Raw genomic sequence first — 26,663 nt, 5'->3', positions numbered from 1 at the left:
TCATAATATTTATCATAACTCTTATGATGTCCTTCTTTATGTAGTCTTTGCCAGAGAACAGAGCCTGTAGGGACAAAATGCAGACACATTTGAGAAATGACTGGAGCTGCAGAACTATTTCTATTTTCTTTGCCTTGCAATAGGACTTTGCAATGTTTATTGTCATGATTAGTCTGATGACTTCGTCAGAGGCAAATACTAAAAAACCTTCAAGTCTGATTTTTTTCCTTTCAGCAAAAATCACCTGATTAGTTTTATTAAACTTATTTCTTCTCAAGTCAGCTACGTACCCATAGTCCCAGTATTCAAGAGGTAGAGAGGGAAGGATGACATGCAAGGCCAGACTGGGCTACAAAATCAGATCCCATCTCAAAAATAAGCAAAAAAAGATACTTCTCTTCATGAAATGTGAACATTTGAGCAGCATCTGTCATTGTTTAAGATTTGACAGTATTACGAAATTAATGAACAGGCACGTGAGCCAGTTTATTCATTAAGGATAATGCCATATTTCATATTCCCGTCTTGGAGAATACCATGTGCCCTGATTAAAAAGAGGGATTTTTACAAATGGAAAATTCAGCATCTGTGTAAGTCATATAGACATACCTTAGAGTATTAGGAGTTTGGCTGAGGTTGTAGAGTCTGAATATTCTTGTCAAGATCCTTGGAAGTATGAATAGAGATTCCAGAGAACCTCATAATCACTGAGAAAACATTTGAATTTTAAAAGAAAGGAATATGTTTTGAAAATCCATGCAAAAATTTTAAATCAGATTCCCACAACTTACTGAAATCCACAGATAGTCACAGAACTTAAAGGCTCTGGGACATGCTAAATATATAGAAATATTCAGAACAATAACAGTCACCATAGAAATTATTTGCAGATTTTTATATAATAAAATAATTTTATAAATTTAGTATTATTACATATAATTGGACGGCTTTGCAAATGTATTATTTGAGATAGCATGTTGAAAATATATGAGTTAGTATTTGTTAGGATGATATTTTAAGCCTACTCAAGCAATAAATCTATATTTACAGAAAAGTGTGCATAAAATTTAAGAACAAAATAGAATACAAATGTTAATATCTTTAAGGAATATAGAAATGTTTTGGGATTTTCTTCTAGTTAGAAAAACACATTAAAATCTTGAGACTAAATAATCCACAGTAGTGAAGAAAAATGAAGGAGCTTATAAATTTCTGAATATATTGCCCTCTCTGTTTGAAGTGGAAACTAAAATGGGACTTTGTTTCCAATGAGAAGCTCATGGGGAAATAAACTCACTGAATAAAATGTCTGCTGTACAGACCTTTGCCTAAAGAATTTCATTCAGGAGCAAATAATTTTTGTGGCATTCAACATTTTTTTTCCTTCAGGGTTAAACTGTGAACATTAAAGCTTGTTCTTATTGTTTTTCTCAGGAAAACAAATCAAAACAAAACCCACATAGGAATATGTTTGATGCCTAGTCTGGTTTTAACAAACTGAGGCATGTAAAAAGATATTAATTGGGCCATGTGAGTGGTACCAGCTCTCTCCTTCCCATACAATATGTTTGCGTTTCCCTACGCGCTATTACTATTGGAGAGAATTATCCTAGTCCTCGTGTCAGTCTGCATTCATTCTTGCTGAGCTGAGGTATAAGAATTATGTCACCAAATCTTAACACCTAACCTCAAATTTATCAAAATGCATAATTATTCTTAGTACTTAAAAGTTTGCTTCCTCCCCCCCCCTTTTTTTTTTATTGTACTTGGGCTATTGGTGCAGGCAGAGGACCATGATCTATGTTTGAAATTGCAACTTTAATCAGCCTGTCTGAAGTATTTGAGGATTTCAGGAGGACAGTAGCTGTGTCAGATAGGGCTCCAGTTGCTGTGATAAAAACACCAGGACCAAAAGTAACCTGGGAAGAAAAGGGCTTATTTCATCTTGTAGCTTGTAGTCTATCAAGGCAGGAACGCACAGCAGAAACTGAGGCAGAGGTCACAGAGGAAGAGGTCACAGAGGAATACTGATTACCGGCTTGGTCCTCATGGTTTGCTTAGCCTGCTTTCTTATTATAGCACCCAGGACCACCATCCCAGCGGTGACACCACCTACCCATGTGAGCTGAGCCCCCCTACATCAATCAACAACCAAGAAAATGCATCACAGACAAATCCTGTGGGAGCGTTTACTCAGTTGAGGTTCCTTCTTCGAAAATGTCTCCAGCTCATGTCACGTCGACATAAAATCAGCAAAGTAGCACGGTGCCATCCATGGATCAAAGCAGCAGAGCCAGATAGAAGAGAAAAGGCTTTACTTTCATTATTATAAAAACAGCAGCTCTTTCTGGCATATTCCTTTTAGAATTTGGAGTTCAGAGGATTGATCTGATATTGTTGGTAATTTTACTTAAAAACCTCCCTGTTACACAGATTCGCAATATTTTTTTTTTGGTAGAACAGATGGTATAGACTAGAGGAAGAGACAAACACTGTATGTTAAACATTTTATTGATCAATTAAAATATCATAATTTAAAGTGTTGATTCTGCTGTGGGAATTATGCATGTCTGTATTGGGCTGGAAAAGACATTCAGAGCCTGTGTGGGGCTGGGCTGGGAATGTAGTATGTAGTTAAAATTTGGAGCTCTATTAACGCCTGCTTTCTAATCTCCCTCCTCGTTGTCTGTCTGTCTCTCTCTCTACCTCTTCTCTCTCTCTCTCTCTCTCTCTCTCTCTCTCTCTCTCTCTCTCTCTCTCACTCTCTCTCCCTCCCGCCCCCCACACACAAACACACACACGCGCGCACACCCACATACCAGGGTGGCAGATAGCCTTCTGTCAGGTGTGAGGAACCTGCCTTTGTTTCTTGAATTGTGCCTCTAGGCCCTTTGCAAATTGCTTCTTTTGCCTATTTTTGAGACCAGTTTGAAAAAAAGATGATAGTCAGGGTAGAATAAAGAAACCACCTGTGTGGATTTGAAGGAAAAAAAAAAAAAAGCAAGCACTAAAGCTTGCAGCTCATCGAACAGAGAGTGCTGTTACAGGAAAAATGGATCCTTGCTGTTAAACAGAATCCTGCTCAGTTCTTCTAAGTGGGAGGTTTCCCTAGAGAAGCCAGTGGCATTGTTTCAGTAATGTGTCTCCTCGATACTAATTTTCAGTCATGTTAACCTTTCATCCCTGTGAGCCATTCATGTGTGGAAGCGTCCACTGTTTTTGGAGTATTGTTCTTGGCTATATTTATAAATTATGATAGTATATTCCTTAAAGTTAAACACAGCCACAAAAGATGGGAAGTGCCAGCAGTAGCTATAGCGTGTTAACTTTTAACTCTGAGCTAAAAATACTCTCCTCTTTTTTTTTTTAAAGGGAAGTTCATTTACTAGAGATCCAATAACATTAAAATTTGCTTTTCACTTGATTCATGTATTCATAGGAAAATACTGCAGTTTATTCTGGATGCAGAAACAAACCCATTACTTATGGAAGGTTCAGGAAAACGAGAGCCTTCAAACAGAAGGTCCATGTGTGTCCTGATGTGCCCTGCATGGTCTTGCTCTCCCTCAGAAACCTCATTTCTGTCCACTGTTGGTGCAGGCTGTTTCCCTGACTGACAATGGAGAGTTTTAATGCAAAATGCTCTCTCCATCTAAGTTATAGGATCTGATACAGTGCCTACCATACACACAGTGGCTCTCTCTCCCCTAAATCATCTTTGGGCATGTAGCCTCATCATTGTTCCCAAGATTTGTGCCCTTTGCCCTTAATCTCATTTCTTCAGGAGATAGACAACTGTCAGACACTTGGAACCCAGTAGTGACCTCGATTCTTGCATTTTTTTCCTGGGGAAAACTGAGTTAAATCTAGCATTGAAGTTATATGGAATATTTTCTAATCATATTAGTCAACTGACTCTTGGTATAGGAAGAAGTCCTAGTCCTCTGATAGACATCTGTCTTTATAATTCGGTCAGATCTCCAGTTTCCTTTTCTTAAGAATGATGAAGTATTTGTACAAAACTGGATCTACTTTGTTTTCATTATTCTTAACGTTGGATGCACCGGAAGATTCTAAAAATGCTCCCTAGGGTTAAGTTTCCAGAGAATTCTTTTAAAGCTTTATATTTCTGATTGTCAAAATAGAACATGTTCAGAAATCAAATTAAAAAAGAATTGGTTGGCAAGAGACACTAGAATAACGGCAGCGGGTGCTTAGCACTTGATGGATGAACAAGTGGTAAAAGAGTGTGATTCGGTACCCAGAGACACCACACCATGGTTGGTCCTGAGCCCCTTTGGGGGGGGGAGGCAGTCTTTAATTACATCTGGAACTCATTATTTCTTTTTGGAGGCTCTTTCCAGATCAGCTCCCCCATCAGCCTCCCATTGAGCAACGGAAATTCCAGATGGTTCCCTCCATATGCCAGTGTTCACTCTCTCAAGTAGGATAGATTGGTCATTGACAGACTAGGATGGAAGAGCTGCATCCAACCAGGACTAGGTAGAAAGCATTGGGAGGCAGTTAAGATAGAGGGGATCCATCATGTACATTTATTAAATGGGTTGATTGGCTTTTATGAATGACTACTAGAAATGCCTTGAGTAATTTCACAGAAATCATGCTATTTGTAGAGAATGTGGCATATTGGTTCAAATTCATACCTTGATAAAAAGGTACAAGCTTTCCCTGTATCTGAGGACAGTTTGACCTGACAGCTTTTCTGCTCTGGAGACAATTTCAGCATGAATTGTGCATTTCATTGTTCATGTCACTGTCACCTCTACAACTGTGATACAAAGAGAACTCCTTCAACAGGAAATGTTATTTCATTTTAGTAGAATAGGTATATTAATACATTTTCTAGTCAGAAGTAGCTGGGACTAAGGAAACAGACCAACATCCCTATAATTAAAGTATAGTATTACTTCAAGTCTATAGTCTTATTTTATTAGTATATCTGTACCATGTAATTGTAAGAAACACCTCTCACCTACTCATCTTTCATTTCCAACTTCTTGTAAAATATAATACCCAAAGAAATGACAGCAGTACTTCTCCTGTTTCCAGTCCATCTTTTCCCTCTGGCCACCGCTGGCTTGTATATGTGTGTGCGCTACTTGGTATTATTATGAAGACCTAAGCTACATTAGATTTTGTTTCAGATCCTGATAAAATAAACACAAGGAGGGAAGAAGTCATCAACTGGCCCCATGCAATTAATCTTCGTGATTTCTAGGAAATTGGTTAGGATATTTGGATTAGGTAGGACATGTTATAAAAGGAAACCTCAAATCCTATGTATTTGTCATATTTTTACATAGGAATTACCTTCAAAGAGTCTAGTGTCCCTGTGTGTGTGTCCCTGCATGGTGTGTCCCTGTGTGTGTGTGTGTGTGTGTGTGTGTGTGTGTGTGTGTGTGTTCTGTGTAATTCTCTGCATGAAAGAAACATTTGTTTAACTGAATTGATTGTTTTGTATAATCAATTTCTATATGCAAACAGTGATTATAATTTGGCATACACAAAGACCATTTGCAGAAAACTTTAATTTTTCAAGGTCTTTGTTTTAAATAACTTTTTAGTTCAAAAGTGTGAAACCATTAGATATATAAAATGATAATATTCTCTTGGTATTGCACTCTTTCTTTGAAAAGTGTTTTGAAAAGTGCCAGAGATGAGGCTAAGGTCTATGCCATTATCTGTTTAGTCAGTTGTCTTACATGTGTTAGTAATGCAAAGGACTCTTGAATTGGAGGTGTGTACGGACTAAACTCTCCAGAGCTGGAAACACTTGTTGAATGTCTTTCTTTTCAACATCAGAATAAGTGCAATCCTTTTCTTTTAGAAATGGTTACTGTCTTCCTCCAAAAATAGGGGGACAATGATTTTCTAATATGCAGTAATGTGTGTATGTAACTTAAACAATACATATTAGTGTTCTGACTTAAATATGTGAACAACATCTTAGAAGTATGAAAGAGATGGTGGTGTTCCTCCAGAGGCAGTAGTGGTGGAGAACTCTAAGGAGGAAGTGATGAGTGCTTTGCTGTCAGCTAACACCCAGCTCCTCCATGTTCCTCTTGGAGTGGGTGGTACTGATGATGCAGGGCCATGGCGGTACTTTGAGATCCACTAATAGTGTTCAGCTGAGAGAACTGAGGAGGGAGAGAATGTCCAGAGGGTATGGGCTGGACTGAAGGTGTTATGCTGGAAACATGCCTGCCATGTTATTGGCTACAGCTTAGTCATAGGGCTTCATTTAACTGAAAAGATAGCTAGAGACTGCAGTCTAAAACTGTAAGCCCAGGAAGAAGAAGGAACCAGTTGGCTTGCAGCCTTGTAGTCTTTGCCACAGGAGGGCATGGCTGGTCTTCTAACTAAAGAAACATGTGAGTGCTAGCAAGCCAACTCATGACAAGTTAATTTGCCTGGTCAGGTCCTTAAGGATGGCAGAGTCCGTTGTTTCCAGGTCTTAGCAAGAGAACTTCCTTTTTAAAAAGTCTGTGTACTTGTTGGTGATCACGATACTTGAAATTTAAGCAGAAACATCTATTTGACATCTTAATTCATTTTGAAGTGGGGAAACACTTAATACTTCCGCATAGATGAAATATTTAATGTTTTAAGTGAAAATGTTTTATTCATATAATACTTTATTGTTAAGTTCAGGCAAAAATACCCCTCATGATTATTTCTTTTAAAATTATACAGAAAAGGCTTTTATGAGAGGGGTGAAGGGAGGAGAAATAGTGGTTTGAAGCCACTCATGAGCTCTCTAAGCATGCTAGGCAATTGGACATCTGTACATTGAGAGATGCTCTTACTAAGCACACATTGGGTACTTTGTATCGCATTGTGGAGATTATGGAGTTACGTGTGGCTTGCCATGTTGTGTAGGCACCTCAGTCTACTAACTGATTTAATGCCCACAAAAGTCCTATGAGAAAGCAGATACTATTTTTATTCTTCTTCTTTCACAGACAAGATAATCAAGGCACAGAAGGATTAAATTGCTCTCTCATCTAGCAGATTAGCAGAGCTGGGATTCAGAACTAAATTGTTTATCTTTCCAAGGCTAGTGTCTTATCTCCTCTTCTCTATGCCCTGAAACTAGAGTCAAAAGTGAGGACACAGGTACAAAGCATAGGGAGCTCATGTTTGCACATACTAAATTCATACTACATTTATTGGGAGTGGTGTTTGAGGACATAAGCAAGACTTTTTGGCCATAAAATTTTGTTGTGTTAAGGAGTGACAGAATCTACTAGGCATGGCTGACTTTCTTTCCTATTTATTAATAAGGATGCCGCACACAGAGTGTTCTGATGACTGCTCCAGGCCTGACCCAGGTGACAACAGCTCCTGAGTTGCTAGAAGCCTGAACCATCCCTGGAGGAGAGGAAGGGGACCTTGTTTCAGGTGCAGAGCTGAGCTGCTGTTTTGTTTCCTGCAGACAGATCTGTACTTGTGGATACCCATCTCCCACCGCTTAGAGGCCTCTACGTGATGGGGACCTTGGAGTTCCCAGTGGACAGAAGCAATGTTCTGAGTGTGGCGTGCTTACTCATTGCAGGAGGGGAGCTGAAAGTAGGTGAGTAAATGCATGGGGATTGAGATGGGAATGCAATGACAGTCAAGTTCTGGGGGAAGATGTTATGGGGAATGCAAGGTAGCATTAATTGGCTGCCTGACATAGGCTGAGGAGGCATAAGACTAGCAGTGTGTTTCCATGTACATGTTTAAATGTGGAGAGTGGTGACTTCTGATTCTTCCTTCTCACTTACTCTGTATTGTCAATCCTCTTTTGTTGCCCTAGAGGAACTCTAAGTCAGATAGCATGGGGCCAGACTCACTGTACTCTCACACTGGCTGTTTGACCTTAAGCAGAAAGTCCCAGGGGACTTCCATTTTGCTATTTGTTACTTGTACAATGAGATGTCTAAATAATTAGAGTCAGCTACTCACATTATCTTATGTTGGATTTTTGAAAAAAGACACCTTATGTCACTTTATCAGGGTATTTATATACAAATCAATAACATGATTTGGACATTTTTAAAATCAATTTATTCAGATTACATCTCAATTGTTATCCCCTTGCATGCTTCATCCTGCTCCTCCCTCCCTCCCTCCCTCTTTCACCCTATTTCCCTCCCCTAGGTCTGTGACAGAAGGGGACCTCCTATTGAACCCCTACTCAGATCTAGCCAAGAGACAGAGCATTATCCACAGTTGTGAGGAGAGCAGGAACTGACTCTGGCATGAACTCTGGTGCCGCACATTTGACCACTTCCCCCTGGTGGGGAGGCCTGGTAGCACTCAGAGAAAGAATAGGAAGGCTACCAAGATGGACTTTTTTTTTTTTTTTGAGATGTGAATAAGTGAGCTACTTACACAATTACAAGTTTGGAATGGTGCACACGGTAGGGCCAGTAAAGCCAGATATTCTTCTTCCTATTCTTTGCTGTAAAAGGTGGAGAGAATGGGGTGTTCCTGGAGTCCAGACTTGTAAGTGTGGAGATGGTTATCAGACACGTGGGAATGTTTACGTGGCTGGGACTCAACTGGCTCATGAGTGTGCCTTACAGGAATAAATTCTCTAACCTGTCTCTTCACACCAGGGTTGGAAGTCAGAGAGAACTCAACAGTTCTGTGTTGATAGGCCAGCACCACCCGGGGCATTGCATAGATCAGAGATGGCCGCTCAGGAATGGAGACATCAGCAGAAGCGTCTCAGCATAGTTGGCTTAGGCTGTACACTTGCATAGGCTTCTTTGGTTTTACCTGGGTATCGAGCCACCTAAACATTCTGCCTTTTCAGCCATTTCGTCTTTAGATTATCTTCACCCATCTTTTTCCTCTGGACAATAACTTTGCATTCTTATATTTTAATTTTTGGTTAATACCATTGTCCCTTAGCATTCTAATAAAATCCTCATCTAATCACAGATGGAGACCTTTGATAAGATAGGCCCTGCTTGTGTCAGTAAAAGACTATCTGAAGCCATCCTCTCTTGACTAGAGCTGTTCTTTTTAAGCACTTGGGGTCACCAATAACATAACTTGTAGACTGAAATCTGTACCATTGAGAGCAAGTGACACCATGCCACTCTCCAGTTTTGCTTTAGATATTTCAGATAATTTAAAATTATGTCAATTCCTAACTTGGTTTTTTACCCATGACTAGATAATGGTGTATGTTTTTTTTTTCCTTTCCATCCATGTGTTCCCGGCCTAAAGGTTGCTTATTGGAACCCATCTGCCCAATGCTATGAGTGTTATGCCTGAAGGAAGACTTTCAACCCATCTGTCCACACCTACAGAAATCCCAACACGAGAGAGATAATATGTCTAGTTAGCAAACAAACTTAATAGATGTGGACATTGGCACAGCACACTGCCAGAGCGTATCTTCTCTATGATGCCATTTCATCCAGAGCCTAGCAGTTTGGGAGTCTAGTTCTTGGTGGCTAAGATTTTGAGGTAATAGATGCTGGCAAAAGCGATCATCTGACTTCCGAATCGTAGAATGTTAGAATTGGAAGTAAATTTGAGATCAAAGTTGTGCCATGAATGCCAGAGGCAGTTACATTATTTGCTCAGCGCTTGTCTTACTAGAACATGCACACAACCAGAAAGCATAGCCGATAAGGATAATTGGCTACTATGCTCTATTAATTTATTTTTATTATTAATTATTGTTGTTGTTGTTGTGGCTGATAAATGGAGCATGAGCAGAAAATTTTACTCTGCCTTTGTAACAACAACAATAACAAAATCCCCACTATATATTTATTTGAAAATATTTAATTTTAATTATGTATGTGAATATGTGTCTTTGCATAGGTATTGTGGAATCCAGAAGAGGGCAAGAAACTTCCTGCCCTATGCTAGAGCTGGAGTTACAGGCAGTTGTGAGCCATCTGATATGAGCGTTGGGAATCTAATTCAGGTCCCCTGTAGGAGCTGTTTGCATTCTTAACTGCAATGCTGTCAGTGTAGCCAGCATATATATCTTAAGAGATGATATATTTTATTTTATTTTTTTAAATATTTATTTATTTATTGTATATGAGTGCTTTATCTGCGGAAGAGAGCAGCAGATCACATTGTAGATGGTTTTGAGCCACCATGTGGGAACTGAACTCAGGACCTCTGGAAGAGCAGGTGGCACTCTAAACCACTGAGCCATCTCTCCAGCCCAAGAGATGATAAATTTTTAATAAGCTCAACATCTTTGATCTATTCTTTAACAACTTAGGTTTTGGTTTTTCCTTTATAAGCTTGTTATTAATATATATGTGTGTATGTGTGTGTGTGTGTGTAAGAGAGAAGGAGAGGGAGGAGAGGAGGACGGAGGGAGGGAAGGAGGGAGAAAGGGAGAGAGAGAGAGAGAGAGAGAGAGAGGAGAGAGAGAGAGAGGAGAGAGAGAGAGAGAGAAGAGAGAGAGAAGAGAGAGAGAGGAGAGAGAGAGAGAGAGAGAGAGAGAGAGAGAGAGAGAGAGAGAGAGAGAGAGAGAGAGGAGAGAAGTCCTGGTTTTGTGCATGCTGCAGTGCACTTATGGAGGTCTATGAACAACTTGTAGAAGTTGGTTCTCTCCTTTCACCATGTGGATCCTGGGAATTGAGCTGAACTTAGTTTATGAAGCTTCATGTCATGTGGGGCAGGCCCTGCTTCAACATGTTCTCAAGTTTCATTTAGGATACAACAGACTAGAAGTTAATAGCTGTATAACTTGAGAAGTATATAGAATTACTTTCAGGAACAGCATTCCAGGGTGAAGAAATGAAACAAATAAGTAAAACTTAAGAAGGAAATAATTGCTCTGTTGTGATGATTTTCCAGTTCCATTTATACATTATTGTTTCCTCTTTCCTCTCTATTCCCTTTTATATGGTTTTCTTTTATTGATTGATCAGTTCAATGCCAAACATTGGGTTGGGATTTGAATCTCAGGGACAAGGATAGAGAGGATTCTCTTGTGTTTTTTCATTTGTTTGCTTGGGAAAACAACGAGATAAACAGAAACGATATGTTTAGATGACAACACACTTTCTGAAGGAAATGAAGGAAGTAATTTGGAGACGTCCAGGTTGGCTGTTGGCCATCAGAGGTCCGGTGGTTAGTAAGGACTGTCCTGAAGAACTGCGGAACCTCGGACCAAAGAGAACAGAAGGATCTAGACCTACAAAGCTTGGGCAAGACCATCTCAGCCTTGAAAGGCTCATGCAAAACCTTGAGGCAGGAAGGTGTATCCGTGTCGGCCGCTGGTAGGTGGAAGGGCAGCCGATGGAGTACAGAAGACGATAAGTTAAATCTCTAATTCTACTCTAGAATTTCGTTGTTCAATTTCTAGAACATTCTCTCAAAATAACGGTGAAGTTGGGAGTCTCTGCGATTGTGATGAACCATCACAGCGGATGAATCATCCCTACACAGGCTTCATGAGGAACCCGAGATTGGCAGATTTTACTTGCTTGTTTCAAAATATTGCATTTGGTAAAGAGCAAAGCCGTGACCAGTGGCTGTTGCAGTTATCTTTAGCCCTCCCTCCCCAGCTTCTGGCAACCCCGTCTCCATTAGGAACCTTTTCTTTTCTTGATTAATAGATCATAGTCAGCATTTTATCTCTGATCTATCCTAACCACTCTTCTTGTCTCTGCTGTATCACTTTACTAAGATGATGTATTCGTTTTAAAGCATCTTCCTCACTGAATGGTAGAATTCAGTGTATGTTGTAAGACTCGTTATTGCCAGCTTCTGATAATAAATATATATATGAATAGACTGAGGCCTATCCTTTATCTCAGTGGTTTTTCTTCCCTCGTAGAACACATCATGCTCAAATGTCTATGTCTTTGAGGAAGGAATTACAGTGTTAACATTTAAATGGCCACGATACATTTATCTCCCATAAGAAAAGCATCGAGGAAGTATGAAAACACAATAAAAAGCTGGTGCTCTGATTTCAGTTTTTATAATTTGTCTTGGCCCAGTTAAAATGGCCACTATAATCTCAAAATAAACATGAGTTAGTTGAGTGCATTAACTAATTTGTGTTTGTTTGAACAGGAGCACCTGCTTGAACCCATCCCTTTAATTTATGTATTTTCTTTAGATGAAGAATTGCTCCTATTTATTCATGTGTTTCTTTTATCATAGTTATCACTGATGTAGCATGTTATAGACACAAATATTCAACCCATTACATATGAATAATTTTTTGTAATAATTTGTAGGAAGTCTTTAGTAGTGGATAACCAGAAGTAGCACACTTACTGAAATTGTTATCAAAATACTAAAAAACAGTATATAAGTATCTTGTTATTGCATAAGTAATATGAAATATTGGTATATTGCGTAAATGTCCATAATTTGTTATATTCAGATAAATTGAGTAATGCATATTATAATTACATTTAAAAATTAGTAGGCTCCCTAAATCAGCAAGGAACACTACACACATTGGAGAGCTGGGGGCAGAGTAATTCACCGTTATTCTGGCTTGTCACAGCTAAGTCGTGTGACGAACTGCCTAGTTGCTCAGTAATTATACGAAGAGCTTAGACTTTTGTCCTAAAACTGGTCACATTTTATTTTCAGGGCCCTGATGGGTATTTGTCAGTGCTGCCTCACAGTTATAGCCAGAAGCCTAAGGTCATCACTTGCACCTGGCTTTGATTATCATGAAATGAGTAATAGGTGTATGGCTTCCTTCACTGCATCCTTGATTGGAGCGCTCTCAAGCCCAAGGAAGAAAACCTATATTCTCCTTTCAAACTGGCATTTCTGCAAGACTCATTGGATGATTAAGTAACAAGAAGTAAACAAACCTGAGAAAACTATAGATGACATCCTTCAGACTAAAGTCATAAAACCACTGAGCAAACAGAGATCCATGTGTGTTATTGTTAAAAATAATATATCAGGGATTAGAGAGATGGCTTAGTGGGTAAAAGCACTTGCTGAACTTGCAGAGGACCTAGGTTCAATTCCCAGCACCCACGTGGTGGTTCACAACCTTCTGTAATTATAGATCCAGGGGACCTGACATTGGTGGGCACCAGACATGCAGCTCATGCGCACATGTTCATGAAGGCAAAACACACATTTATATAAAATAATAAATTAAGTAAAAAATAATTTATGATGTTAAGATAAATACCAATGTCTTCTTTCAAACAAGTACACTTTTAACGCATAATGTGCCACAGATATTTCCACAAAGATGTAGTTTAAGAGAGCTAGAGTGGACCACCCATCAGCCAGTTTCACACTGACAGATTTCTAATCCAGGTAATGGTTGGCTAATAAAATTTCAAAGTAACATTGAAGATATGTGCTTTCTAATAATATGCTTAAAACTTTGTGTTTTATAACCATAGGAAGCATGAAATTCTATTTTTGTTCTTGGAGAATCTTGATAGGGCCAATAGGCTAACAATAAACAACACATGTTTCAAGATGAGTTTTGCCATAGGAAGATATTATTTTTGAATGGCTACTGCTTTTTCACAAGCATTTGATTGTCTTTAAATTTTATTCATGTACTGTTAATCAAAACTCCGATAAACTTGGAAAATCTTCTGATCTATTAAATATCTTTAATAGTGAGAGATTTCAAAAATCAGTATTCTCAAACTTATGCTTTTAAGTCATGAGTTTCTTTAATATAAATTTGGAGATATATAATTTTTGTTTAATAATTAACATAAGTATTTAATTGTACTTTAATAATTTAATATATTAAGTAAATTACATATTAAATAAATTCACATTTAAATATTAATTAATTCATGTGAAAAAATAATTTTACTCTACAGACGTGAGTCTACTTTATTTTAATCAAGTTGACCCTTGTTTCTCTCCCTGTGATTCCCTCTCACATATGCCTTTCCAAAGTTCCTATCCTCTTATGTGTAGGAAGTCTTTATTTTAATAGAGAAACATAACTGTCTTTAGAAAGAATGGGACGGGAATCTCATCCAGCCCATAACTTCAGACTCCTTATATAATCAAGGCTGTCTTTCTACCTCCACTTGTCTAGTGCTGGTGTTACAGACCTGTGCCATCATGCTGGGCCTAATCTTTCATTATGAAATAAACATTTTGACTGAATTATGGTAAAACAAATCAAACATGATATAGTTCCAACACTTTAAAAAACAAACTTAATTAAACTTAAAATTGAATGAGATAATATATACTTACTCTCATCCAGTAGAAGAGGGAAGGCTTGTAGTTCAAGGATGTCCTCAGCTAGACACTGCCTGTGAGGCCAGTCTGGGCTGCATGAAGCTGTCTAAGGAACCTAACCAACGAATGTTTTTCAAGACAGGGTTTCTCTGTATAGCCTTGGCTGTCCTGGACTCTCTTTGTAGACCAGGCTGGCCTAGAACTCACAGAGACCCACTTGCCTCTCTGAGTACTGGGATTATACAGGAATGTGACTTACTTCCCTCCTTCCTTCCTTCCTTCCTTCCTTCCTTTCTTCTCTTTCTTCTCTTTCTTTCTTTCTTTTTTTTCTTTCAGATTTATTTATCATGTACACAGTGTTCTGCCTGCATGTATGCTTGCAGACAGAAGAGGTCAGGAGATCTCTTAAGAGATGGTTTTGAGCCACCAAGTGGTTGCTGGGAATTAAGCTCAGGACCTCTTGAAGAGCAACCAGTGCTCTTAACCTCTGAGCCACCTAGTCAGCCTCATCAACTAATTTTTAAGCATCTATATAAGCTTTTATCTTGTAGAGGTTTTGAAGGAATTCACACTTCTTGTTTACAGCCATCTATGGCTATTATGCCAACCTTGCTGATTGTTTTGCTCATTACCACATTTTCTTAGTTTCTTTTTATTGTATGTGGGGATGTTTGCCTGACCACACTTATTATCCATTTTTCCGCTTAGATCCCTAGATTTCTTTTTCCTACAATTAGAAGTTATACTGCTAGTCCACGTATGTTTACGGTCTTTATAACATATTCACAATTTTTATTACTATAAGATGTTTCTCTTTATTAATGTTTCCTTCAAGGAAGTTGGTCTCAATGAACTAGCTCATCATTCTATGACAAAAATTTAAATTAATTCTGGCAACACACTCTTTCTAACCTTGCAAGGAAAAGAAAATAAGCAAAAGGCACAATTTACAGTCTTAAAAAATTTGAGGTAAAATATGGTATGTTGCTATAGCTGAGAAGGGTCACTTAACCCTGACTTAATTGACAAAGAAAGATCTGAATAAAGGTTGACGCTGAGGACTTAGCTGTGAAAGGGGCTGGGGTAGTGTTTCAGGCAGAGAGGAGACGCTTCTGTTTTGGGACTTACTATGTCTCAGCTGTGGAGCATGTCAGAAAAAGTGAAAAGAAGGGAGGTGTTCTAGAGGACCACGAGACATGGACAGCAGCTCTCCTTTTTTTTTGCTGTTCCAAAGCATTGAAAACTAGTTGCCATTATGTATAAATAGCATGCTGAAGAACTTTGAGGATTTATTCCTTTTTGTTTATATCACATGATAAGTCTTTAGTTCAAATTTCTTAAAATATAACAAGAGCTACAACCACTTTTACTGTAACTCAGGAACATTGTAGACTCTTAGAAACTAATTAGAAGGGAGCCAGGTGTGGACAGAAAATTAAGCATTGGGCAGAGTAAAACAGACTGTGAACAGAAAGATCTGAAATGTCAGTACATATTCTTGAATGTGTTTGTAGATTTCAAGGTTAGGCAATCAGGTTGATAGAGCATGCTTAAAGTGTAACTAGGCTTATACTTGATTCTATCAAGGAGATTTAGTTAATAAAATAATAAAAGGTCCCTTCCCCCTTTTTGTACATTTTGAAATTCATGGAATCCATTTGTACCATATCCCCCAAATCAATAATGGTTATCTTTGGTATACCAGAACTTATTTTCTTCCATCTCCCCAGGTGATTTTAACATCTGGACCCAATTCTCTTTCCCTTCCATTGCCCACCATCATGCTAAGTAATGACAACTATGCCTTACTTCTCTCCTAGTCCTCACACACACACACACACACACACACACACACACACACACACACACACACACACATGTCCTAGAATGCTATTTATTAAATCAAAACCCAATGCCATTACATAATAGCTTATGTAGTTTCTGACTCATTCCCTAAGCTTTTCTGGCCTCAGTTTCCTCATGGGCATCTCTACCGTTTTCATTGAAGGCCTCTGAGAATGTAATGAAGTCATGGACACAAAAGTATCAGCAATGTATCCCAATACAAAAACTTCAGGTTTCAAAGCAGCCTATAAAGGTAAACCAAAGCCCATGTGCATCATCTGGGGCGCTGTGTCTCCAAGCTAGCTACTCTCTTTATTGGTAAAGTCTATGTTGAAAAGAGCATCTCACTTCTGTTTTCAGGATTGAGAGTACAGTGATGATGGCAGGCAGCCACGAAAGCATCACTTTCACTAGCCTTTACAAATCCAGGAAGCATCTTACTGTAATGTTAGACTATCATGCACTTCCTTCTCATCCCCCCGCCTGGTTGCTCAGGAGTCCCAGCCTCCAACTTTTCCCTCTCCTATCTTCACAAAAAACAATCCAAACTCTGGTCGCTTCAGATTCTGGAAGATCACGGCAGGCTGACTAATTTTGCCCAGACTTTCTGTGAAGGCTCCACATGTGCTGCAGCTTTGGGTTGCATAATTGATTTAATCTCTGATTTGAGAGAAATGCGCAACTCTTTGTGGGACGCTGCATACATTTCTCTAGGGCAAAAAGTGTCCTACTTTTCCTCTCTGGTATCTGTTTAGTGCTAGACATTTTTTTCTCCCTTTAAGACTTTACCCTTCATGAAATAAATGAAAGCACAGTTGGAAAATGGCTTACTGGACAGGCTTATACCAGCAAGATAAGAGTTGCACCGGTTCCTCCTCCTTTGCATCCTTCCTTCTTGCTCTTGTGTCTTTGGGCTAAGAAGGCATCTCCATGTCCCATCCAAGGCACTGTGCCATCTACACAGAACAGGAGCTTGCCTTAGTGTTAGACCAGAAACACCTAAGCCATGGGTTCTAGTGCTTGTTCTCGACTTGTGTCCTGTGCAGATTGATTTGTCTCTCGGAATCTTGCTGTCAGCACAGTCATGGCTGGAGAGGATGAGTCCAGGAGATATGCATATAGCAAACGAAAGACATAACACCAGGTGCACAGAAAGTATCAGCAAGGGTGTGGGAGTTGGGGCATGGAGTACTTTGGGGCTGCCTGAGAGAAAAGTATAACCAAAATGACAAGTATGTAATTTTAAATTTACTAAATATTCTGCACCATATCTGGCCATCCCATTTTTTTGTTGTTGTTTTCATTTTCAGGAAACTGATAAGTTGGAAAGTCTTAGTTGATAGTAGATAATTCTGATAAGCCTGCTTGTGTAGAATGTATAGTTTGAGGAGGATTTTTCTACTGGTTATTTTTTCAACAATTGATTCCATAAGAATAGCATAACTCTACCACGTCCATAGCTACTAATATCATTAACAAGTCCCTGAACATTTATCATACTATAAGGAACACAGCTGAGGAGAATGTCAGAAGCAGTTCCCATCTGCTGAGCATCACAGCCTTATGCTTTATGTATCCCAATGATGCTGAGAGAACTTATGCAGAACAATTTACTACAGGCTTAATAAACCACCACTGTTTGGAGGCTGTTACATACTGCTGGTTGGATAGATTTAGATACACACCAGAAGATCTTTGTATGTGAATGTTTACACTGAAACAAGAACCGTGCCTCTCAGGTTTGTAGGAGACATTAAATGTTAAAACCGTGTGAGTGAAGGAAACAGTAATTCACACAACCTTGGTCACTGTATTAGCCAGGATTTGCTGTGATAATGGTTTTTAGTAAATAACACCCAGCTCTCAGTATTTTTGTAAAATGAGTGTTTGTACTGGACTGGGTTAAACCTGGCTCCAGCCTGCTTGTGGCTCTCAGTTTTTTTTTCTGAATGTCTCTTCATTTAGGCACCCAAGGATATGAGGAATTATATGATAGGGAAGAGATGCGGAGAAGATGTGGCAAGTATTTACATTGCCAGCTGACGACTGCCATTACTACCCCTTCCATCCAAATTTCCCTAACCCAAAGCACTTGACCGAGACAGCCTGGATAAGAAGAGCCAGTAAAGTGTGCTCCGAGCCTATGAAAAGAAGTGGCAGATAACTGATGAAGTGGCAGCCTTCCTCCGAGAAGCGTGTGCAAACTCCTGCTTTCTGTTGTCATTTTGTTTATGTGACCATTTGTCTCTTCCCGGTACAACCAACATCACAGCATTTACTCTGGATTCCCTCTTTGCATTTCAAGTTATGTTGGATGATTTACTTCACTTTCTTAACAGGTACTTTGGAAAGCCCCTTAGAAAAAGACCAAAGACTTCTGATTCTCCTTAGAGCCTCCGAGGAAATCTTTTGTGACCGTTTGGATGGAATTCGTGTTGACCCAGGGACAATTGGTAAGAGTTAAGTACAATGTGTGTTACTGATGTAATGTGTGTACAATGTGTGTGCCTACGTGTTTGTGTGAGAGACAGACAGAAACAGACAGGAAGGGATATACAGAGAGGCAGAAGAGTTCCTTTTATTGGATAGCTGCTAAATTCTGGATAATTTACATTTTCTCTTTTACTTACCAGAAGTTCAAAGTCCATTTACAGGTATCATAACTATGATTGAGAAGTGATCAGCTATGTATGTGTGATGGCCACAAAAACATTCACTGTTGACAGTATTTTCATCTGATGTTGCCATAGTACTGGAGTGTCAAATCCTAAACTGTTCTGCATGAGAACACAAAGGTATCTTGTACAGACACATATGAATGTTTCCAAATAAAAAGGTGTTAAACAATAGTGCTATGTAGGAACTGTTTACTTTGTAAAAGGGATACTTTTTTGCATGAAGTAGTTTCACCTCCTTTAAAATCATTCATCTGTTTTAAAACTTGGTCCATTTTAACTTATTGATTTCTCTCCCCTATAGGAGGAAATGAGTTGAAATGAGTCATGTCTGGGTCATTAACTATGTTTTTCAGTATTATGTTGTTTATATTATATTATTATAGATGTGTCATGAGCCATGATAGAGACTTTATTGGATTTCCCTTTAGATGAGCAGCTGTGTTGGATGTTTTAAAGTCAGACGCAATATCTACCATCTATCTCTCGATCTGTCTGTCTGTCTGTCTGTCTGTCTGTCTGTCTGTCTATCTATCAATCTATGCATACATATGAAGTATATGAATATTATGGGATAAATACTCAGAGACTGTGGGGTTTATTGACTTAGTTCCAAAATACCTAATGATTTCAGAGTAATATGTTGAAATGCTTTATAATGTCAAAGTTTTTTCCTATGAATTCTTTCATATGGGCAGAAGAATTTTAACTTTTCACAGTTGAAAAAGATGAAGGATTATACTAGGAATATTTGGTTTTGATGAATCTCTTCTGTGGAGTAATCACATTGGTTGGAACTTTCAGATAGGAGTCCACACCACTGGGTGTTCTGATCCTGACCCCAGCCTCACACTTCAACTAATGTCTTTTCATTATTTTACTGATAGCAGTTGAAATAAAGTATACCCAATTCACAGCATACTTAGCTTCTTTGACATCACATGCAAATGGCAGGTTTTATAAATAATTTTAAATAGTGTATTACCTTCTTGAAATAACTAAGAAACTGCATCATTTTACAGTTAACCTTTGATAATGGAAATAACCAAGAAATCTGCTTTTCTAGTTAATTGAATTTTCTGGATAATTCAGATTTTAAAGATGTTTTTTGTAAAGATTTGTTTTTTGTAACAAACAGTGTTGTTGGAAATCCCTCTAAATAACTCCAGGAATCTGTCTGCTTGGGGATTTAGCCTATGGTGGATAAAAGATGATTTTAATTTTTGTGGTTTGCTGTTTTGTTACATATATTCTTGAAACTATATTATGAAGAATTGATTCTAGAACATATTCTGAAAGTAAGGGCCCTTCTGCATCAATTAATCCTTATTGTATTTTATCTCGTATCTTTCTGAATTAGAGTATAGAAGAGATTATAGACAGAGGCACAAATGCGTAATTAAGATTTCATTAATTATGATATTATTGTTTTGGTCCACACTGGATGAAATCCAAGGCACATTGTTGTTATCTCAATGGTTTTTACTTCTTTCCTTCATGTTTTTAACAAAATATTATGACTATTTAGGTCATTGAATTACTGGATTGCAACAAAATATTTCTATTTATGTAGGGCTATTCACATAATCCAGTTGAGTGCATGGTAAGAACATTAAAACTTATAGTCAGATGTACTTAGTTATAGACACATATTATTCATCTAAATATTATCTAAGTGAAATAAATAAATACATATATGAAAATACATGATTTTTTTCTATGACTGAAATGCATGTTCACATTTTTTGGAGAACTAAACTACGAGAAACTACACCTAATATGGTTGAAAATGTTGATTAAATACTTTTGAGTAAGTAAAAAATAAAACCTGAAGGGACACATACAGCCTGACTGTCCCAACTAACGCTACTATTTGTAATTTCAAAATATGTAGGTTATATTTTATATTTTTATTATAATTTCTTCGATCAAAATAAAACAGAATATCCACTCATATTTCCCCTGATGATCTAGACTTGGACAAAATATTAAGTCTTAGCACTGAAAACAACACTAACAGCACTGAGATCCTAGCTTTAAGAAATAGAACGAGCCTTGCCACTTGGGAAATCTAGTGTATATCATAAAATATAAAAACTGGTTGACGTCCAGCAGATTACACAAGTTATGAAGTCACTTTAATGGCAGAAGGACATGCCTCCTTAAATTGAGCTGGCTAGCCATTAGATTGTGTGTTTGTCTGCTTTTAGATTGCTATTATATGTTGTAGTTTTAATTTCTTTGTAGATCTTTGAGTTATATTTTATCTGTTATAGAAGAAATATTTTTAAAGGTAAGATAGACACCCTCCCATATGGATTATATATCATATATTTTATATAAAAACCTTTGAAACATAGTTCACTTATCTGGTGTTAATTAAGATTGAAGTATTTTATTAGTGATTTGTTGATTCTTTAATTTTTCAGGAGTTTATGGGAGACTTCAACTTCACAGTGCTTATCCTGAGAAATCCTGGGTACACCTTGGAGCTGATATTGCACCAGGAAATGAGAGGTAAGGAAAGAAACAGAGACGCTTATTCGTTGTTATTGTTTCATTTGGCTCTCTACTTTGTTTTCTTGTGATATAAAATGCCAAACATCATTCAGAGTTAAAATGAAAAGCAGGGAGACTAGGAAAAAAAAAACACGTGTCATAATAAAAAGGATGAAAAGTACGAAGTCCAGGAAAAGAAAATATGTACCAAGAGCAGTTTTAGATACTTCATATTTTTGCCAATAACCAGTAGAGCTATGGATTCTGGAAGTGAAAACAAGAAATGTGAATTGAAAATACAATAGTGAGCCTGGTGGTGGTAGCACCTGCCTTTAATCCCTGTACTCCGGAGGCAGAGGCAGGTGGATCTCTGTGAGTTCAAGGCCAGCCTGGTCTACAAAGTGAGTCTAGGACAGCCAAGGCTATACAGAGCAACCCTGTCTCGAAAAACCAAAAAAGAAAAAAAGAAAAGAAAAGGAAATACAATAGTGATAATTGACAAGGCACTACATAAAGGCACTGACAGAAATGAGGGTGATATGAAGCTTATGAAAATGAAGAAGGGATCCACCTCTGCTTTGAACTGAACAGATAATATGAAGAATGAACTGGCAGTGATCTGCTAGGACTTGAAGACAAGAACAGTACATGAAAACAACCGAAGATGCGATACTGGAAGTAAAGACCAGAAAGTCCAAAGTTCCCATAGGTGACTGTCTTTATTAAAAAGAACCCAGGGAATCTCCAACAAAAAAGATAACAGAAACATTAGTGGAACACATATAGCAAAGCTCAGAAGAGTGAATATTATGAAGAATGATTGTAATGAAAATAAATATATTTTTATATATGAATATGTTCACACACATGAGTATATGGATTCACTCCATAGAATCATTTCATATATATATCTTACTTAAATCTCAAAGTGGAAGTATATGAGTGGGGCTATTTATTACCAACATTTTATTTATCCTGAGTCATGTACACTAAAGAAGTATTCATTTATAAAACTAGAAGTTCTTATGGCTGAATATTTCCCAGTTTGTCTAATTCCACTGGTTATGTTCTAAAAATTAGAAATATTTGAATTACTCTCAAAGAGGAATGTTTTAAAGAAATTGGAAGAGGAAGGTATAAGTATCACAGTGCACTGGTTTTTCGTATGACTGTCTTTTCTGTTTTGAAAGATCGCTCCCTGGAAGGAGGAAGAAGGTTGGTAGGCACAGAAACTCACACCTGTAGTTGTGGTGAGCAGCCACTGAGGCAGGAGCATCATGAATTCAAGGCCAGCATGGGTGATGTAGTGAGTTCTGGGCCAGCTGCAGAGTGAGAAACTGTCCTAAACCACTGGTCAGAAAGCTCATGAATCTCAATGTCCTCCTGAGACTTGTGAGAGTCACGCAGCCACCTGCAAGGTTACTTTAGAGGGACTATTTGTTGTGAGAGAAGGGATGCTTAGCCGAAGCTGCCTGGCTTCCTCTATAACTGAGCATGTGCTTCCGTTTGATTTCATCCCATGCTGGGACGGTTTTTCTATGATGCAGCCCACTATGAGTCACCTTTGCTTTTGCCTTTAGTTTCTTAGCTATGCTCCTGTAAGTGACTACCATAACTTCATTGGTTTATCAAGCTCTATCACTGATACCCTGTGGTGCACAGACATTTGTTCATACATTTCTAGGAAAATATGCATTATTTAGGCATCCTCTCTCTTCAAACTTATTAAGATAACTTGACTCATAAAATTTCCTTGCACATGCTTGATTTATTTTATATGTACTATTAGTGAGAAAACCTTCAAGAAAATGCTTCCATTTCATTTGTTGAAGTTATTTTCATTTCTTTCTCATACAGCCAAAGCCCAGTGAGATGTTTTGAAGAAGTCGTACTTCCTCTTTGCTATAGGTCATTTGTAAATTTACCTCATTACTCCTTACCATATTTCGGTACAAACTTTTGCGGAGACAGGTGAACAAAATGGACCTTTTGTAATGAGAATAAATCAAAACAGACTGTGCAAAGACAGAAGAGTTTATCTTCACACCATTCTGCCAGTTGTATGCACACACTGCCTGCGAAGACTCAGGCAGCACATGCATGTGTTCTGTGAAACCAAGTGGTTATTCTTCCAGCTAGTCTTAAGGCATTTGTATTTCGTTCTATCCACTCACAGAGTTTTAAACAGTCAAGCACTAGATCTGGCCTGTGCTTTAACATGGTGGAAAATGACTGCTGTGGCCATCGTTGGAGGCCAGAGAGGATGAAAAACACCCTTAAGGAATGATCGTGACTTTAAAGTTGTTCAGGAGATACCTGATAGTGCTTTAGATTAGGTTGTGTGTGTGAGAGAGAGAAAGAAAGAGAAATGGAAGAGACACACACACACACACACACACACACACACACACACACACACAGAGAGAGAGAGAGAGAGAGAGAGAGAGAGAGAGAGAGACACAGAGAGACACAGAGAGACACAGAGAGACACAGAGAGACACAGAGAGAGAGACAGAGAGAGAGAGAGAGAGAGAGAGAGAGAGAGAGAGAGAGACAGACAGACAGACAGACAGACAGACAGAGACAGAGAAAGAGAGACAGAGAGAGACAGAGAGAGACAGAGAGAGACAGAGATAGAGACAGAGTCAAATACATGTTGGCAGCAGAAGCTACACAGTATGCTGAAGGACTCAATACTTGACGGGCAGGAGAGGAGTCAGGGATTGTACTGACATTTGTCCCTAAGCAACTCATTGGGAAGGGTATAACTGAGAACAGAAAAGCAGAGAGAAGATTATGGAGAACTTTTTGCAAATCTTTATTTATTTATTTGTTTTCTAGTTCATCATCTCGGTTTTTAAAAGAAAATAAATTATATAAGGCTTTATTCGGCCTGCATTATCTTATTTTTCAAGTGTTTAACTGTTTCTAATTGACAAGTAAAACTATTGAATGTTTAACATGTTTGGAATTATGTCTTGAAACATGTATGTCATGCAACAGCTAAGCAGAGTAAATTAGTATATTCAGTATCTCACTTGCTTTTTTTTATGGTAAGAAACAAGTGAAGCCTACATTCTCAGCAGGTTGTGAATAAGACGTTAGCCATAATCAGCATGACCTAACACGAGTCCCTTGAATTTTTTTCTCCTCCTTTCTGAGATCAGCACTTTTGTTTACAGATATAAATGAGATTAGATGATACGATTCTGGCTGTTGCACTTTTTCATGTATTACAATGTGAACTATGCTGTTCAAATGGCAGAGCTTCCTTCTGTTTGAGAGCTGGATTATATGCTATTGTGCATATGTGCCTCACTTACTTTTTTCTTTTATTAGTGGACACGCACTTGATGGCTTCCCTGTGTTGCCTGTGGTGAATAGTGAAGTTAATGAACATGGAGGTGCAAATGTCCTTTCACACACTGATTTCACTTTCTTTAGCTATGTACTCCCTCCTGGGATTTCTATGACAGTTATCTTTAAATTTTTTAGGTGTCCAGTTAGACCCGCACCATTTGTTGAAGATGCTATCTTTTTCCCATTGAATTTGGCTTCTTTCTCAAAAATCAAGTGACCATATGTGTGTGGATTCATTTCTGGGTCTTCAATTTGATTCCATTGATCAACCAGCTTATTGCTGTGCTAGTACCATGCTGTTTTAATTACTAGTGCTCTATAGTATAGCTTGAGAGGATGTATGGAGATTCCTCCAGAGGATCTTTTATTGTACAGGATTGTTTTAGCTGTTCTAGGTTTTTTGTTTTTCCATATGAAGTTGAGAATTGATCTTTCAATGTCTTAAAAAATTGTGTAGGTATTTTTACAGGGATTGCATTGAATCTGTAAATTGCTTTTGGTAAGATGACCATTTTTACTATGTTAAATCTCCTGATCCATGAACAAGGGAGATCTTTCCATCTCCTGATGTCATCTTCAATCTCTTTCTTCAGAGTTTTGAAGTTTTTTCAAAGAACTACTTCAGTTGCTTGGTTAGAATTACTCCTAGATATTTTATATTGCTTGTGGCTATTGTGAAAGGGGTCATTTTCCTAATTTCTTCCTTGGCATGATTGTCATTTGTATATAGGAAGGCTACTGACTTTTTTGAGTTAATTTTGTATCCAACCATTTTGATGAAGGTGTTTATCAGTTGTAGGAGTTCTCTAGTGGAATTTTGGGGGTCACTACTTGCACATATCAATTGCAAATAGGGATAATTTGCAATTAGATCCATATTTATCACCATGCATAAAACTCAAGTCCAAATGGATTAAAGACCTCAGCATTAAACCATAGACACTAAATCGGTCAGAAGAAAAAAGTAGGGAAGAGCCTGGAAAACATTGGCACAGGAGACAGCTTCCAGAACATAACACCAACAGGCAGTCCTTAATGTCAACAATCAATAAATGGGATCTCATGAAGTTGAGAAGCTTCTGTAAGACAGAAGACACTGTCAACAGAACAAAGCGACAGCTCATAGACTGGGAAAAGATCTTCACCAACGCTATATCTGACAAAGGTCTAATATGCAAAATATATAAAGAACTCAAGAAATTAAACACCACCAAACCCAATAACCCAATTAATAAATGGGGCTCAGAACTAAAAAGAGAATTCTCAACAGAGGAATATCAAGTGGCTGAGAAACACTTAAAAAATGCTCAATGTATCATAATGAGTGAGTTAACCCAGAAGCAGAAAGACTCAAATGGTATATATTCACTTATATCTGCATATTAGCCCAAGTGGCATGTCCAACGAAAGCCTTCACTTACCAGGAAACTGGAACAGAGGGGAGGACATCCTATTGGGACTCTAGATGAGAGAAGCATGGGAGAATAGCAAAGTAGAAGGATCCAGAGGGTCCTAGAAACCTACAAGTAAAACGTTATGATAGGCAGATTTGGGCCCAGGGGCCCCTCTCAAACTAAGGCACCAGCCAAGGACAATACAGGCGGTAAACTTTAAACCCCTACCCAGATCTAGCCAATGGTCAGAACATTCTCCACAGTTGAGTGGAGAGTGGGATATGACTTTCTCACGTACTCTGGTGCCTCACATTTGACCATGTCTCCTGGAGGGGGAGACCTGGTGGCACTCAGAGGAAGGACAGCAGGTTACCAAGAAGAGACTTGATAGCCTATGAGCATATACAGGGGGAGGTAATCCCCCTCAGGAACAGTCATAGGGGAAGGGAATAAGGGGAAAATGGGAGGGAGGGAAGAATGGGCGGATACAAGGGATGGGATAACCATTGAGATGTAACAAGAATAAATTAATAAAAAAAATCTGTTTTCAATAAAAAAGCAATAATAAAAACATATAATTAAAGTTGTAAAAAATGCTCAATCTCTTTAGTCATCAGAGAAATGCAAATCAAAACAACTCTGAGATTGCATCTTACACCCATCAGAATGGCTAAGATAAAAAACTCAATGA

The 26,663-nt window shown here is 38.2% G+C and overlaps 1 protein-coding gene across 7 annotated transcripts in view; it reads left to right on the top strand.

Moving 5' to 3' along the window:
- Positions 1-26,663, top strand: part of PKHD1 (PKHD1 ciliary IPT domain containing fibrocystin/polyductin) — a 443,479-nt gene that overhangs the window by 276,545 nt on the left and 140,271 nt on the right. For all 7 annotated transcript variants that reach the window (XM_084755074.1, XM_084755077.1, XM_084755075.1 and 4 more), the window contains 3 exons: positions 7,457-7,594; positions 18,384-18,497; positions 21,149-21,236. In XM_084755074.1, the coding sequence (XP_084611200.1) occupies positions 7,457-7,594; positions 18,384-18,497; positions 21,149-21,236 (340 nt within the window). The remainder of the gene's footprint in view (positions 1-7,456; positions 7,595-18,383; positions 18,498-21,148; positions 21,237-26,663) is intronic.

Source organism: Acomys minous (genome assembly GCF_964271855.1).
Source record: "Acomys minous genome assembly, chromosome: 13".
NCBI lineage: Eukaryota > Metazoa > Chordata > Mammalia > Rodentia > Muridae > Acomys > Acomys minous.
Note: the sequence above shows the minus strand (reverse complement) of the source record. Positions and strands in the feature narration are given on the sequence as shown.